This window comes from Megalops cyprinoides, chromosome 5 (genome assembly GCF_013368585.1).
Source record: "Megalops cyprinoides isolate fMegCyp1 chromosome 5, fMegCyp1.pri, whole genome shotgun sequence".
Taxonomy (NCBI): domain Eukaryota; kingdom Metazoa; phylum Chordata; class Actinopteri; order Elopiformes; family Megalopidae; genus Megalops; species Megalops cyprinoides.
In genome coordinates this window covers 28002366-28019886 of record NC_050587.1, presented here as the reverse complement: position 1 = coordinate 28019886, position 17521 = coordinate 28002366, and the positions used below count along the sequence as shown (strand labels likewise).

The 17521-nt window shown below is 39.7% G+C and overlaps 1 protein-coding gene across 2 annotated transcripts; it reads right to left on the bottom strand.

The window, feature by feature from the left end:
- Positions 1-140: 140 nt before the first annotated feature.
- carm1l (coactivator-associated arginine methyltransferase 1, like) lies at positions 141-17421 on the bottom strand. Of its 2 annotated transcripts, XM_036529034.1 has the most exons (13): positions 17081-17421; positions 15096-15221; positions 13761-13867; positions 13486-13590; positions 12331-12441; positions 10460-10637; positions 9091-9181; positions 5004-5085; positions 3932-4017; positions 3461-3550; positions 2477-2614; positions 2228-2317; positions 141-1652 (listed from the first exon to the last, which is right to left on the bottom strand). In XM_036529034.1, the coding sequence occupies exons 1-13, from the start codon at positions 17241-17243 to the stop codon at positions 1643-1645; spliced, it is 1377 nt and encodes a 458-aa protein (XP_036384927.1). In that variant the 5' UTR covers positions 17244-17421; the 3' UTR covers positions 141-1642. The 2 variants fall into 2 exon arrangements, with proteins under 2 accessions (XP_036384927.1, XP_036384928.1); XM_036529035.1 differs by lacking the exon at positions 141-1652 and having other exon boundaries at positions 2224-2317.
- Positions 17422-17521: the final 100 nt, after the last annotated feature.

The window sequence follows — 17521 nt, the reverse complement described above, 5'->3', positions numbered from 1 at the left end:
AAAATGCTCAAATAAATGTCAGTAAGTACAGTAAGCTAATATTAATACCATACTCTAGGTGCAGTTAAGGAAATATGTCACTTTTATTTCATGTGATACAATGTACTTCACACCAGAACAATTGTATTGATTTTGCCGTAAGTAATTTTCATTGTACGTAATCCATTTGCATCATTGAATATTCTTCTTTTCTTAGAATGATTTTCTAATTTTGGTCAATTCTTTTTTTGTTATTGACAAAGGTAAAATAAGTGCTTAAATTAATATTTTTGGTAAACAGTTTCACTGTAATTTTCAATGAACCACCACCGTAATTTGCAACAAACCATCACTGTGACCAGCAAACTGGCCAACAAAAACAAGATCTTACAAAAACAGAATGTTACTTCTATATTTTACATTTGTTACATATGACAATTGCTCACCACTTTGTTGCCCACTCTCTAGCATGGTTGAGATGCAAGACTTGAGTGCTTCCTTGAAAATTTCTTTTTTTGCTCTTTAATACTTTTGTAGAAGGCATTTTGTATTTACCCCCCTAGATTTCACAATTTGGACAGCACAAAGAGAGCAAACAGAACTCATTGTGTCAACAAGTATAAATTTTGTGCATGTCTGAAAATTTGACAACACTGTAGTGCCTAACAATGGCTGTATTTCTTTTACACTCCCTGTTAACTTGAATTTATCAGATAGAAATATGGAAGTTACAGGCTGAAGAATTGAAATGATTCAGGAAAAATAGGTCTATATAAAATACCAACATTACCAATGACAATCATTCATATTAGCATTATTTACTGCACTTCAGCTAGAGTTCTTCAGTTACTGTGGTCAGCCGAACTAATATTCATCGTATGAAATTATAGATGCAGTTGAGTAAAAGGGGAAAGGCTTACACATTACACATTCATGTGCTCTTTCAAATGACTGCACTTTCCGGAGGTGATATCATGCAAGCAGCATATCAGTGTCAGATGCTCAGGCTGGTGGACTGGTTTTCATGTTTTTTTTTTTTTTTTTAATACTTGTATAATATGATGTGCCTTGCAATGCCAGGAAATGCCTCATTGGATTCATTCTGCATTGTTGTATAAATGACAGTCTCTGACCTTATTGTGCAGTACATCTTACCACATGCATTTTATATCTGGATTGTTTTATTGTTTGGTTAGCACAGCTGCATATCTTTAACTTATCTTGGAAGCACACAGAGATAATATGTAGTTTAAAATGGGCAATGTATGAAATGGCATTATTGGATAAAAAGCAGGCTAAAACTGTATGATGTTTTTGCAAACTGTGTTCATGTTTGGTTGATATGTCTGTTTTAGTGTAAGAGCTGACTGTAATAATACATTTGTGTCACACAACTGTGAAACACAAAAGTAATATATCAACCCACAACCAACATGGTTTAGTCACACTGACTGCTAAGTGTAAAACTCTCCTGGGTCACCACACCTGGCTACGCTCAGGTATACCTGAGATAAATGAAGGTGGCCATAGGCAGACTGAATAACAAGGAAACAGCTACAGGATCTTCGAGTGACATCAAGGTTCCCTGAACTTGGGCGAGTGACACATTCCCCAGACTGATGGAGTCTGTCAGCATCGGGTTCTTCCTGCCAAGCCACTAGGCCTAGGCATACCTGGAGATAGCAGAGCAGCGGGATGGACTTATCAAAGGGGACAAGAACATTTGTATGCTTAAAAATATATATATAACAGCAGATGCAGGCAAACAGAAAAAAAGAAAGGAAACAACTTGAAACAGAAACACTTTTCTGAAACTGAAATGAGAAATGCTCCTACTTATTAATTCAGCAAGAATTAAAAATTACCTGCTGTTGGATATCCAGATTTTTCACAGATTATGAAAAATACTAACATTTGAAATTTCCATTTCAATTTTTAATGTTCAATTCTTGAACACTGCAATGAGTGTACACTAAATTTGCTGTAATAATAATGACCAATAGGTGGCGCTAGTATCTCAACTATGGAATCTCATCTAAATTTGAGTTTGCTGCCTCATCCTCAGCTGCTGTCCACATCATCGTAGAAATGATACCAGTTTCTACGTTGACTGTTACAGGGAAAAATTTCATTATTAAAAAGGAGTCTCATGCAAAAGACAAAAAGTTGACAGTGTGCACCTTATCTTAGCATACAGGAAAATTAACCTTTTCAAAGACATTACTATGATCCATCTCACCTAGCTCACCTGAAGAAAGGATTTTTCAGGTCCAAAGTGTTGCCAGACTTGAAACCAGACTGATCCACGACAGCTGTGATGTGAATATCATAGCTCTGTCTGAAAGGGAAAAAACAAAATGCAGTTATTGGCGAGGTCTGCAGTACGTAGAAGCGGACAATAAAAAAGGCACCGTTTTTCTCTCACATCACCTCCCAGGACAAAGGAATGTTCAGGAAACACTCATGGGACTGTATTTCCATTGTGGTGAATTCTTACCTTTTGTTTGCCACAAGCAGGACTTTCCCGGACAGCGTCTGTCCTGCCTTGGCATAGAGTGGGGTTTGAAGTAGGCAGCGAACCTGGTACCAGTGGGTCAAGGGTTCATTTGGAGAGGTGGACAGCCACACTGTCACCCTGAACACAAAAACGCCCCACAAAGTTTCACGTAAACACAACACATACAGGAGACTGTTTATTATTGTTTAATGCCAATATGCTTCATCTCGGATGAGGACACATCAGTCTTCTAACCCCAAACATTTTTAAATTGCACATTTCAGCCACTTTATGAGACAGCTTTCTTATATTTTAAGTCCATATGAAGAAACTTGGGTGTACAATGGACAGAATTCACAGGTTGGGGGGGGTTTGTTCTTTATTTCACCATTATTTTATTTGTCATATTATTTTACTATATCATTATTTTCTGGGAACAATCTATGCCATTGAGGTAGTCAGTGCATTTTCTTGTATCAGTGGAAGCACACTATGTTCCTTGTTATTGATTTAGTGTTTTTTCTGTGCCTGCTTGTGCTATCTCCCTTTGGTGCAGAACTGGCCTTCACTGGGGATAGGAGTCAATGCTGATATGCTGTCCAGAGACAGGCATGTTTACACATTGAGATCTTACGTCCATTGCTGGGCAGAAACCATCTTAACTGATAACAAACTGTTACTACCAATCAGCTGTAACTTGTATCAGTGTACCTGCAAGGAAAATGCTTGTGGGGAATGTAAGTTGCTTTTGATAAGTTTCTGCTAAATGCCAATAATGTAATGTAATGCATTGTAATGTAGTCGATGCCTGAGTGCCCCCATCATATATTACTATCTTTCAGTGCTGTATATCTCTCTGGAGTACATAAAAATTGTAAAGGGACCTTTTATGTCCAGGCCTCTTCAATCTTTGACCACTCCACTTTCCTGAGAGTATCCTAACAGTGGTAAGTGTCCGAACAACATTTGCATTCCGGGCCTTACCTAGACCCTACAAATGCCACATCAAACCAGACAGCCAGTCCATGTATCAGCCCAGACTGGAGCAGCTGGAAGACAAAGGGTATCTCCATCCTGAAAAACCCAAAGTTATACACTTACAATTACTATGTGGGTTGTCATAGACTTATAACAACACACGCCAAAAGGCTGTGTTAGGGGTTGAAATGACAAAGTGCAGAACTGCCATGTAGATTTACATTACATTTACATTTATTCATTTGGCAGATTTACAAGATTAATTGAAGACAAACTGGCAGCTATCTCTGCCATAAACAGGTTAAAACCAGTTCTGAAATCAAATGTACAGCACAAAGCAAATATTATAGATACTATTGTATTAAAAATATATATTATATTATTATGTATCTACACAACTATCTATACTATCAATACTATACATGAGAAAGACATGTACTGTAGTATAAACAATGAGGATGGTTAGACATTATTAACCTGTGCAGGTCCTCCTCTTTAGCTTCAAGGAAATTGATGTTGTATTTCACAGATTTTGCCATGAGGATCTGCATATCAAACGTATCCTAAAAAGAAGAAAACTGTAACAAAATACTTGTTTCTTGTAAAACAACTGTTGATAAGGTTGATAAGGAAATAATTACAATAATTACACACAGACGAAAGTCAAAACGAACTGTCAACATATAAATACAAATGAGTTTTCTTCGTCCCACTTGACTTTTTTAGAATCTGCTCTCCCAAGGCCATAATGTCAGAAAAATTGTCTTATATTGTTCTTGCATAGTGTGAGACAATGCCAGCAGTATATGAACAAATGTCTTTCATGCTCATGTCCTTTAATGGATAATTCAAAAGCAAACCCTTGGCTGCATGTGTAGGAAATCACATGCGGTTCAAGGCTAACTGCCTCTGTGCATACTTCTTTCGCACATCGACCTGTGTGGCTGTTGCCTATAAGAATCACATCCATCCAGGACAATTTTATTTGTTAAAAGCAGCTGATTCTTAAAATTTGAATTCAAAATGAATGGATGACATTAGGATTAAAGCAATACTTTTCACTTATTTCAGGAATCCTGCTCAAAATTCTTCACAAGAAACAAAATCTACTTCAATGTACAATGTTTTCCCTGAATCATTTAATAAATACAATAGCAGTATGACTGAGAAATAATTTTAACATCACACTGCCAATTTACGGTGGTGTGTGGTCTGCAATGTGGTGAAACAGTCAATGTCCAACGTCCTTCACTAAATTGTGTAAAAAGTGTCAATATTTTTCAGCATGTGATAATTGACACTGTGTAGTCAACAAAGGTTCCTTTCTTATAAGCAGAGTGTGCTGTACTGGGCTAGATTTCCAAAATTCTTTGCATTTCAAAGTAATATTCTGGGAAACGGTATACTAATTATCAAGGACAACACTCTGTTATGGATAGGACAACAAGCACACACGGCTGAAAAAAAACACAAGTATAGAAAGAGGGTCCCCAGGATTAAGTTTAAGGGGACCTACATCTAAAACCTGATAAAGCCATTGAGAACTCACTACGATGGGCTGTTTGAAGAATTCATCTGCTGCAGCACTCTGAAGACTGCTCAGGTTAATCCCATAGAAACAGGTCTGATGCCTGTGGAGAGTGACACAGATTTACTGTATTAATGCCTGTGAGATTAATGGTATCTGTTTAAATCCAGTTCAACAATTGTAATTATGTGCAAGATTTTATGTCCATAATTATACTGATACCATGGAAGTCCACATATTTTGAGAAATGAAAGTAGGAGTAAAGTTCAGCATATTCTTCTTCTTCTTCTTCTTTTTCTTTTTATTATTATTATTACTGAGGGAAATAGTAATAGCATCACTCATACTACTAATAATAATTACTAATAACTAAATTACTAATACTAATAATAAGTACTACTACTACTAGAAATAATAGTAATTCTCTTGCTCAAGACAGTCAGCAGGGCTGCTGAACAGACCCACAATTTCTCAATTTACCTATATTACACAATCTCAACTGTATGAACATTTTACAGCAATATTTAATTGATTGAACATCAGTAAACAGTAATAAACAACTTGTCAGGTGATAAAAATAATTTTTTATCCATAATGAGAACAGTATTGATGATTACAATGAAAATTTCAATAAACTTCTTTCACAGACTAAACTAGCCCTGAAAGTGACTTCATTCTCTTTTTTTTTCAATGATTCCCCGCTGCTCCACTGTGCCACCCTTGGTAAAATAGTTAAATTGTGTGTTGGAATGACAAATAAACAATATCTTACTCTCTGATCACAACAAAACGAAATGGTGTAGCCATTATATTTTCCAAGGGGAAAGCCAGAACCTTGTTAAAAGGGGTCAGATCAGCAAAAGGTTGATCAGATTATGCCTCAATTCCATGTTCTGCAAACGTTCCATCTTGTAATGTTATGCACTAACTAATGAGACAAAAGATCACTTCATCACCTCATCATGAAGTTGATTTGTACAAACAGTTATGTCTGGCTGTCATAGTCACCAAGGCTCCAACAGCAGGCCCAGATGGCGAATAAGACCAAGAATAAAGACATGAGGAGGAGCGCCATTAGAGGTAAGAGGGCATATGTTCAAGATTTATCTAGCAGATATGACCAGCTGTAGTTGGCAAAAATGTGAGCACCACTATAAGGTTAACTGAGCGTTTATTGACAATAACATCAACCAATCTACCCCTGTTCTGAAAAGAACACAAGTGTGATTTTCTCCTAATTCTGGTCAGCCACAACAGTTTCAGGGTCAGCAGAAGAAGAGTAAGGTCCAACTGTTTTGGGGTATAAGACTACACAATCTCTGTTTTATTCACCTGGGAGAGCTTGCTGTTCTCTCATCATATTATTCCAGCCTTCAGAGAGAAGACTGACAGACTGAACAGCTTTGCCAAAACAAACAGGCCTCAAGAATGCAGCCAAAATCCAACTGATGGGTGTCAGTGCCACCCCTGACATACCAATAATTGTTAATAGGGATATGAGGGGGTCAGAATCTGTACGGATCAGAAATCTGGCATGAGGATGGTAGAATCCTTTCATACTGGGTTTCTCAGGAGAATCTGATGATCCCTTTGTCTTAAGAGGGACATCAGAGATCAAAAAGCAATGTATCCAATGGCTCATCCACGTACAACTGAATCCCTAAAGTAACCTTGAGATGGACTCCACATGGCAAGAGGCCTTATGTTCCAAAGAGGAGGACTCAGTAAGTAAGTAAATAATGTCATCACAACATCTAACCAAATGGTCTCTAGCTGACACTCTCCGTTCACCATCTTTCCCACACATTGACAAAGTTAATATGGAATTATATGCAAACTACTATTACTAATACCACAGAAATAATACAGTATTCATATTAATAAATCTATTAATATTAATATTATTTATAATATTAATTCAATAATTTATACTTTAAAAGCTGTAACTAAGTATCACTATCAGGTTGAATATACAAATAAATACATAAATTCCACATCAAATTAAATGAAAAATTATATTTTTCATATATACTATTTCATTGTGTATGAGACAGTGGGACACATTAGAGGCTGGTATATTTATAACCACAAAATGCACAATTGTTGCAAGTTACTGTTTTCAAGGTTGTCACTGAGAAGAACGCTAATGTATTTCATTACAGCAACTCAGTTATGAGCACCTGAAAACACATATCAGTATATATATTTATATCAAGGCATCCTCCATTTCAGTGATTTCGTTTGCCATCCTTGGTTGTAAATTCTTGGTAAACAATGGTGGTAAAGTGAATAGCTGATATGTGCACAGATATGAGGCCAGAGTTTGCAGGCCCTGGTGGGATGCTGTCAACACCAGTGCTGAATGGTGTGCAGGTAGTGGCTGAGGGGTGACGGGGGAAGGAGAGGAATGCTACTGTCCTGCCAGGGACACCTACGTAATCCACATCGCTCTTATCTCCATGACAGGAACGCCACATCCACAGTGGCCTTATTAAACCATGTCTGAGCATTAAAGTGGCAGCTGAGTTCATTTTCTGTGGCTTCACTTCAAAGAAAAGCATAATTTTAATAATAACAATGGCTCCAGTTTCATTATTAATAAGTTTTTTTTAGTGGCCAGTGTTTCAGATGTTTTGCTGGTGGCTTGCATGAATGAAAGGTGGTGTGGTTTGAACTGTCAGTGTACCGTGAGGTGCTCTCATCTGCTTGTCCTCTCCATGCAAGCAAAGACATGACTGAAGCACCCACATGGGCTGTGTTAAAGCCATTAGCGTCTTGTCTAATGCAGTATTATTCCACCAGCAGGATAACATTAGCACTGAAAACACACACATACCGTAACGCATCACTGGCTGCTCTCCAGCCTCTTGAAAATATATTACTGAGTTAAAATATTACATTACGACTTTTTATGTTAAATTTGTGCCTCGACCCAAGAATACCTGCAAACACTGGAGCTTGGACAACTTTCCCTAATGCGGTAATACATCAATCAGTGACCAATAACCAAACTATCCTGTACAAGATGCAGTGAGTCAGTAGATCACTGAGTGTAAGGCAGAACACATGCTGGATGGGACACCAGTGGATTGCCAAGTGAAAGCACACACACAGACACATACAGACACACACATGCACATACACACGAACACACACACGGGCACACATACACACATACACATGCACACATACACACATATATACACACACACCCACACACACACACACACACACACACACACACACACACACACACAAACACACACACAGGACAATTTAAAGAAGTTAGACAGCATATCTTCAACTGTGGTGGAGTACTGGAGTACCCATGTAGAAACAAAGATGCAATCTTCACAAAGACAAAGCCTGATTTAAACTTTGGAGCTGTTAGGTACTGTTGCCTGTTCATGTTTGTGACATCATGCTATCCTGCTGAAAAATGTGGCAAACCAAAAAGACTACTTCACTGATGAGGTATTTCAGCAAGAAAACCAATGTTGGAGAGGTAGGTGTTTACACTGGTATCACAATCGCATATAGTCTAAAATTCAGTTCTACATCACCTGCAATACTAGGGTAAGTCAGTGTTTGAGAGGGGTGGGGTCAGATGACCTGCTATGGCCTTCATTAATAGTGGTGGCAGGTCACTGGCAACCAATAGGATTATCTGAACAGTCATGACTGCCAGGGCATGAGTCAGATCTGGACTTCACTGGAGCATTTAACAGCGCCCAGAATCACAGCCCTGATCCTGCAGACTCCGATCTGTGGGTGGGAGGAGGATTACTGACTCTGCATGCCTGAAACCACAGACCCCAGAGGGGAATGTCAAATGCACCCCCGCATACGAAACTGTAAACATTCAGCACAGATGCTGGGAGGACTGCGAGGGTGCTGAAAGGTCTTGGCAGGGGGCTGTAAGGAGGGCACGGGCTGTTAACACACTGGTATTCTGCTCTACTGTTCACATGGAGTAAAGGAAATCATACAGAATAGTGGAGACCGAAGAATCTTGAGGCTCCATCACACTGACGCAGAGCATACACACACATACACCATTCTGAAACACAGTATCAGGAGCTAGAAGCTTGGTGAACACCCCTCTCACCAAAAGCTGGATCGGGCGTGGTGCTCCATGTAGAGCAGCTCATCAGTGAAGGGGGCCAAGTGAATGTCACTGAAGGTCGGGAACATCTTTCCTGTTGAGAGGGGACACAAGGAGGAGTGTAGAACTGCCGCTTCACAGCCAATATGGGGGAAATATGTATCAGCTGAAAACAATTTCAATCTCATTCCACTTCAATACAATTTACTATAACCAACTGAGCTTAAAAATTGTGTCAAGTGCAAAGCTTGCTACTTCAAATCATAATGCCATCACATGGTTTACAGTTTGAAGTGAATTCCACTGTCATCATCTATCTACGTACTTTTTTGACCTCAAAAAAGACTAAACTGAATCTATACCTCTATTACCAGGTCTCAAAAAGGCCTGCATGCTGTGAGTCGGGTCAAGATATTTATGGTAGGGTTGTCATTCGGAAACCACTTGTAACCACGCCAAGACACAACAATGCATAAACTGGTATAATGAGCACTAAACTGGGACTTCTGAGCAGTGGAATCAAGTAATATGGTCTGATGAATCTTTTTCCTACATCTGGATGGGTTTATGTTTAAACAAAGCCAAAGGAAACCCATATTGCCTGTTCCCAACTTTTAAACATGGTGTTGGTTATGGTATGGGCAGCCATCTTGTAGGAGTCACTGGGTCTGATTATGACTTTGCATGGTAGATTTACGGGCAAGGAGTATGAAGCCATTTTAGACAAATATTGTTTCAACACTGTTTCCTCAAGATGCTCCCATATTGCCCCAATACACACTGCTAAACAGATTCAAGGGGGTTTCCTGAACACCAGGATGACTACGAACGCCTTCCATTGCCTTCCCACTCACCAAATCTAAGATCATGGAATCTCTATGGAAAGTTCCAGACAATTTAACTTCTGTCATTTCTCAAAGGACCAGAAGCTTTTGTACTTGAAGAATGTTCCAATATAAAACTAGAAACAGTTCAAAACTTGTATCACCACATTACAAGAAAGGCTGAAGTTGTTCTAAAGGCAAAGAGCAGCACCTTATCAGCTTATCAGTTTACAGATCTTCACATACTGTTTGGTGTTTCTATTATTTTGTGTGTCCCCTATATATACAAGTGTATAAACAAGTGCATATATATAATAATAAGCAACAAGAATGTTAATGACTCTAGTATTTGAATATCAAGTCATATGTCATACTGATGGATTGTTGCTCCCATATTTACATTTTGGGGGAAAAAAAAACATTCAAACCTCAGAATGAATGCACAATGAAATGTGCATCATCTATCTACAATGAAAAAACATGACACAAAGTACTGTAAGCAGAATCAATGTGAGGGAACTACTCAGGACACAATCTGCCAGACTAACCATTGGGTTTCAGCCACTTTCTGGCATGGAGGTAGCTCTCCAGCATCCGCTCGTTGATCAACATGTACCCAATGGGCTCAGAAATGATGATGTCCACATCCTCTGGAAAGGAAACTTCTTCAATCTTCCCTGCCAAAACTGTGATTTTGTCAGAGAGGTTGTTGCTCTTAACTAGAATCTGTATGGAAAAAAGTCAAAAGTGCCACCATCAGTGTCATTTGCATGGAACTGTCTTTGATATATGGTTTCTGTTAACCTATGCGTACCTCAATAACAATCTGTACTGTCAAACTGATGTTGCAGGAGAAATAAATGACACACACATAATTTAATCTACATGCAAGCCTGTACCATTTACTATGTCCTTAGTGCTGCATAAAATGTCTGAGATGTCTGAGATCAAACGTTTATACTCCATATGGTCTGTCCCCTGGAGTAACCTTCATGTGCCCGTCTAAAAACGGCACAATGTAACCAGTGACTAATCACGTTCAGGTAGACCTGCAATGTGAAATCTCCCATTAAGCTATCTGATGCACTTTCCAGCTTTGCAAACATCAAGAGGGGGTTCCAGTCGACGGAGCAAGAAACCTGCCTTAGTCTTCAAAGCAGACTGCTTTTCCTGCAAGTGGTTACTGGCACAATAGATTCAGGAGAGGGTGGAAGGGGGTGGGGGTAAGAAGGCAGGGTTTCCAGCGGTAACCACTCCCCGCCTGTGCAGTCAGTGTTCCAATATTCTTTATTCTCAAGGAGCCCACACGCATTAAGCGGCTCTCTGCCTTCCACGCAGTTGATCTGTCCCTGCGTGTGCCCTCTCCTGTTCATTCATGTGCTTTTCACACAGCGTTTTCCTGCGATGCCCTCTCTTATACGTCATGCCTGCAAACGCTGGCCATGTGGCGGCTCTGACGGGGGCACAGCGTGAGCTGTGGGACTTTGGGCCAGGAATGAGAAACTAATGATCTGAATCAAGGATACTGCAGAAAAAGACCCTCTTTCTGCCAGTTTTTCAAAAACAAAAATGTGAATTTATGAGCCAGAAACAAGTTGGACATTGCGCTTGACCGATCATGCGAAAACTGGGAGAAATGACATAGGATAAATCTGGTAACGATCTTGAAAAGAGTAAATATATGGATTAAGCGAAAATGAGGAAAAACGGAGCAAAGTAAACTATGCTTGACTGTTAGGAAAAGATCAGTCCATCCATTAAAAATGTGTTTCCTTCACCCCCAAACCATTTTATTAGCCAAAACTGTCTTCAAGTCATTAAACATTTGGAATTTCCAGCTTTAAAGTCAACCTTGGGGCAAAGTGTAGTCTTGTGGGGACTGTAGTCGCAACTCGGGGATTGGGTTTCCGAGAAGTTACAGTTACATCAGGTGTTTTCGCTGGACCACAGTAGTCCCTGGGTTTAAAGCTAAATGCAGTGTTGCGGTATGGTTATTAACGACGCGACAAATGATTCATCTTATTTATTTAAGAAGTGTGATGCCAAGGACCACAAATGACTAAACAAAATGGTTAAAACAGAATATTTTCCCTCACTATTTTAAAAAAGTACTTCAACCACCCAAAGCTGCAAAATAAGAAAGGAATCATGGAAAAAAGCTCGATATTTAAACATTTTGATTAAAAGCTTTCACCAAGCTTGTGCGCACTTTGAGTGCTTGTTTCATAAAAATGTCATGTTTGATGATTTGGGACAAGTGACATTGTGGAAACTCCACACAGAATGTTTTATTCCAGAAAGTTCCATTCTAATTTTTAAAACTCAGAGGTAAAGGGATACCTTGTAGAACCACAGGTAAATTCTTAGCACATTATGTTGCTTAAAAGCACCAGTGAAAATGAATAGGATGGAAACTTACCTGAGCACATTTGGCCACAGAGCTGGCCTCTACTGCGTACACCTTCTTAGCTCCAGCCTGAATGGCGAAGAATGACAGGATTCCTGATCCACAACCAACATCTAAAACTGTCTGAGAGAGAAATACGCAGGGCATCACATTCTCTCATTCCATACTGTCATCGCTATTTAATATTCTGCTTTTGACATTATGGGGAAAAAAATTAAAGTAACATAATTTTATCTTCGGGTGTTTTTTTTTTGGGGGGGGGTTCGGTGGTAGTGCCTGTGAGGAGGAGCCCTGATATAGCTGTGTTGGTTGATTTAGTAGCCCTTGGAGGAAACTTAAAGAAATTAAACAATCCCCCAGATTTCAAAGGTTACAGTCACCATATTTAGAACTAAAATACCTTTCTTTGGCAGCTGAGGCCTGTAACGGAGCCAGAATTTGCAATAGCTTTGTTTGAACCAGTGGTTCCCAGTCTGGGGTAGTGGAGTGCTATGGGGTCTGACAGAAATGCAGGAGGTCTAAGGCAAGACAAAAAATAATCTGCATCCACGATCACCAAAAATCCAGGCAACGTGTTAATAATCAGGTACAGGCCAGCACACCGTTAGATGGATGGGGATATGGAATTGCTGGCCATGTTTTCAGATCTACAGTTACATTGGTTTTAGCTACAGCTGGCAAAGATAGTAAAATGTTAATGTATAATCATGATGTAAAACTATGCGAATTCTGTCATTTACCTGTAACTGGTTTATCATCGATTGCTTTTGCCTAACAAAAAGGATTTGATGGTGTATAATTTTGGAGGAAAAAAGATATTAAATTCTGCATTTTTCAACTTTGTCTTCAGACATTAATTCATCTTGAAATCCTTTGTTTGACTGTTAAATCAATTTAATCTGAAAAACTGTTGGGAAAAAACAAGCAGAAGTGGTTTATCTGCAGACTGAAATATAAGCAACAATTCTCTTTGAATATTACACTTGCACTACATGATAGCACGTTATCAGCAAGAGAAGTTATTACTTAGTGCTTTATAGCACTAAGTAATAGCATGAAACCAGCAAATGTTGGGAATCCCTGATCTGACTCATGTGAACCAAAGAGAATCCTGCATACAGAGTAGATTGAACAACTGTTCTAACTCCACTCTGCCACTGCTCTCACCTTGTCTTTGAAGTCGACTTCATTCACCAAGATAGCCTTTTGGTACGTGGCCGTCCTCAGATAATCCTGGAGCATGTTCTGTTGCTGTGACAGACAGCCATAAAACTACAACCACAGGGACATAAAACCCATAAAAGAGTGTTCAACAAAGGGAAACACCACTGCTAGGAGGAATCACATGTCCATAATTTCCTCTGGCCAATTCACACCCATTGTCCACAATTCCACATGATCCTGTCTCCCTTTTTGGCAACCAAGTGCATGACATCAGTTACCTGGAAATACTGCAAGGCAGAAGAATCATCTGTTCGCTGGTCAAAAACAGACGCCTCCTTCTTGGTGTCATTCTCCCTCTTCAGCAATTTGTGGAAGGCCTGGAACTCTGGGTTCACAAAACAAATGCCCTATTTACCACTGAGACATCACTTTCTGACACATGCCCTTACCACCATGCTGGTGTAGGTTTTCCATTACCTGGCTAACAGGTTCAAACATGCTCTAAGGGCACCACAAGAAGTCACCTTTGAAACACACACTCCAAAAGTAAAATGCAATAACTGGTATAGATCAGGGATTTGAGAACATAGTGTAAGAACATGGTACCAGAAAAAATGCATTCTTTACTATTATGTCTATATCACTTACTTTAGACCACTGCCACATACGAAATAGATTATTTGAGAATATTACTTCTGGGTTGCAGGTGTGTAGACACAGCAAGAGAGTTGGGCTTGTTCCGGAAGGTCTCGGGATAAAACCTGGATTGATGCAATGCAATATCCAACTGTAGAAATGGGAGGTTTGTGGAGTTTATGCTACGCAAACCATCCTGCTTAACAAGGGGTGGGGATGGCTTTGATTCAAAGGGCTGAACAGAAAAGCTTTCCCATGGAAACCAGGAATCAGACACGTTTTGATTGTAGGGCTGACTCAAAGATGACCGTGAACATCAGTGGGAAACAGACCTTTGACTAACTTATCATAGAACAACACTTATTTGACATCTCTCACACATAATGTACTTTGTCTTAAAGGATTTTACCCATTTAGTCAAAAGATTGTCCTAGTGATTTCAACTGCTTTCTGTCAGTGTCCATTGTTTTGACTTATGGCTACCTGGTTCTGACTGCACAGGCAATGAGGGCATGCCAGTACATGGCAGAAGCCGTCATGGTAGAAGCATTTTCGGACATTCTCCAACAAGCGTGGTCACACTCAGATGTTCTGCACATGTTCTGGAAATGTTTCACACTTGTGTAACTAAGGGGAAATGGACTTTGCTATTCCCAGAAACAGGAGTCAAATACTGGACCCATTGTCAACTAATGTTGGCATTTTGGCCTTTGATGTGGAGTACTGCATGCATTGTCTTTGCCACAAAAATGTACTGAACTCACAAAATCATTTGATGTGGTAGATCATGGCATTAAAATGGAACCCTTCGCAATTGTCTTTATTTTTGTTGGCTGTGTGGCTGTGCAGAGTTCAGTTAAAGTGCAAAAAAGGGATGCCCTGAGTAACAAAGCAATGGTTTGTAAACTGACACACTGTGCATGGTGTTGCAAAACTTATTGGATGATCACGTGGGATGACTGGCAATCAGCACTCACCAGCTCGTGTCTTGAATTGCAGCAGAACACTGACATAGCCCAGTGTGATGACAAAGGACTGGCTACCCACCCGGCAACATTCAGTCTCCCTGCCGATGGAAAACTTAAACAAGCACACGCCATTACCTGCAGGGAGCACAAAAACCAGAGACTTCATACGCTGACCAGAAAATGGGAAAAGAACAATTTTGCATCAAGTTATTTGTCTTGTGTTCACAACATATTGATATGTTTTAACAAATCAAAAGTTTTTGGTTTTTTTTTTCAAATTTCTCTTTAATAAGCATTCATTCACCTTCCCTTTGTACGTTGTGAGGAATTAGGAGGAACCTATGCTTTACCATATCCAGTATTTTTAAACTATAGGGATAGCAACATGGTTTAGCAATCTGGGAACTTGATTTGTCATGTCAAGTTCTACTGAATATAAAAATCCTTGCTGTTGACGTCCCCATGAGAAAGGGGGAATGCTGGAGTAACATATCTATTGGTAATATGGGACCATATCTATGATATGTAAGTTGCTCTGTAAGTAAAAATAACATAACGAACTTTCAATCCACCATTTGTTTTCAATTCAAAAGTGTTTTGATGCAATCTAATTATTTGGTCACAGTCAGTCTAAGTTCAGGCTCCAGAACCTTGCCTTGGGGTCTGCGTGTATGTGGGGGGCATAAAGTGTGAGCTCTGGCACGCAGCAGCTAACGTGCTGCATTGCTATCTGATCCTGTCCGCCAAAAACGCAGAAACTGCTGCCCGGTCAGGCTCAGCGTACCGTACGAGGGAAAACAATCTGAGCAGACAATGCTGAGCTCACATAACGCGGTCCCTGTGCGTCCCGAGCGCCGGTGAGGTTCCCAGGGCTTGCACAACAGGGCCATAAATCCATGGACCTGTCAGCCCGTCTCGCCCAGTCCCACACAGGCAGAATGTGCACAGCACCTGCATAAAGAGCGTGAAGTCCAAAAGCACTCTACTCTAGCACTCTAGCGCTCAGCCTTATTTTTTAATCCACTCTTCGGTTTCAATGAATGTGTTTGCAGCTTGATTCATTTTCCGAAGCAACGCGTACTAGAACTTCAAGACAGACTACACCACTGTAAATTTAATTTGCGCCGTTTATCAGGGGGCTAAATAGTTTCTAGTGCTTTAAAGACATGGCGCACACCATGTGACTTTTCTGTACATCTGTCCGAGACTGCATCTTACACACAGTTGGATTTCTGGTTGAAGCTGTAATACGACCCAACAAACTCATACACCAATCAACAGCCAACCAGCACCAAACTTCAATTTTAGTAAACTTTGATAAACAAATGAGTGGTGCACGTGAAGATACTAAATTTGTATTATATCATGTGAGACACATGAAATTATTGTCACACACAACAAGACATATTGGATTTGACATATAGTTTTGCACGCATGTTAAATTAAATTAAATTAAATTATCACAGCTGTGTGCTGGATATCTAATTCAATCCCCAAGAGTAATGATCAGAAAATTGATATCGACAAAAATGAGGCATTTACAATGAGGAAGCCCTCTAAGACATTGCAGCACATACAGTCGACAAATTGCATATGTTCGGGGCTGTTGTGAGACTATAACCAGAGCATGCATGTGCAGAATTAATGTCTATAGATCAACTTATGAACTTATATGTTTTGTTTTTTTTTTGCCGATGCGTAAACTTGTCCTTGATATGGACTTCCGAATCAATCCGATCGATTCGCAGATTGATTGAACAAGAAAAAAAAATCTTCCTATTTCATTCATTTGTTCAAATAATCACAGTAATATTTGCCAGTAATCATTTTAGTCTGCTACGAGAAAGTGTTGCAAATAATATTTTATTAATCACAATAAAAATGCGTACCTCTGAGCAAAATACAACTTTCAAAAAATATAATCTGTAAAATACTTGCTGAAATAGTTATTCACGCTCAGATATCAACCTAGCCAGCAACTGTAGGCTACTTACCGTCTTTAACAGTCAGCTCGTTTTCCCCAACCTCTCCGCTCAGCTGCAAAGTAAGGTCGCATTGCTGGTTTTGTTTGGACAGGTTAATTTCACCCTTTGCCTGATCTTCGTTGAGAAACAACAGGTTGACAGAGAAACAGTCCGGTTCTATATACGTGTCCATAGTCCCATGGGCTGTTTCTGCCCCACAAGTGATGGGGTATCGATTCTTTTGTGTGCAGTTTTGCCCGCATCTGCCTAGTTAACTACACTGCCATGGAAGTGGACAGTAGGTAGACCCTTAACCGGGTGGGGGGCGGAGGGGAGCTTGGTTGGGGAAAAGTTACTGAAGGACAAAGAGCGACTCCTACCGAGAATGTAAAAGTAGTTGTGTGAGTACACGAAATAATATGATTGCAAAATGGTAAAAACAGGATTACGAATTGAGCTCCGAGAAATCCT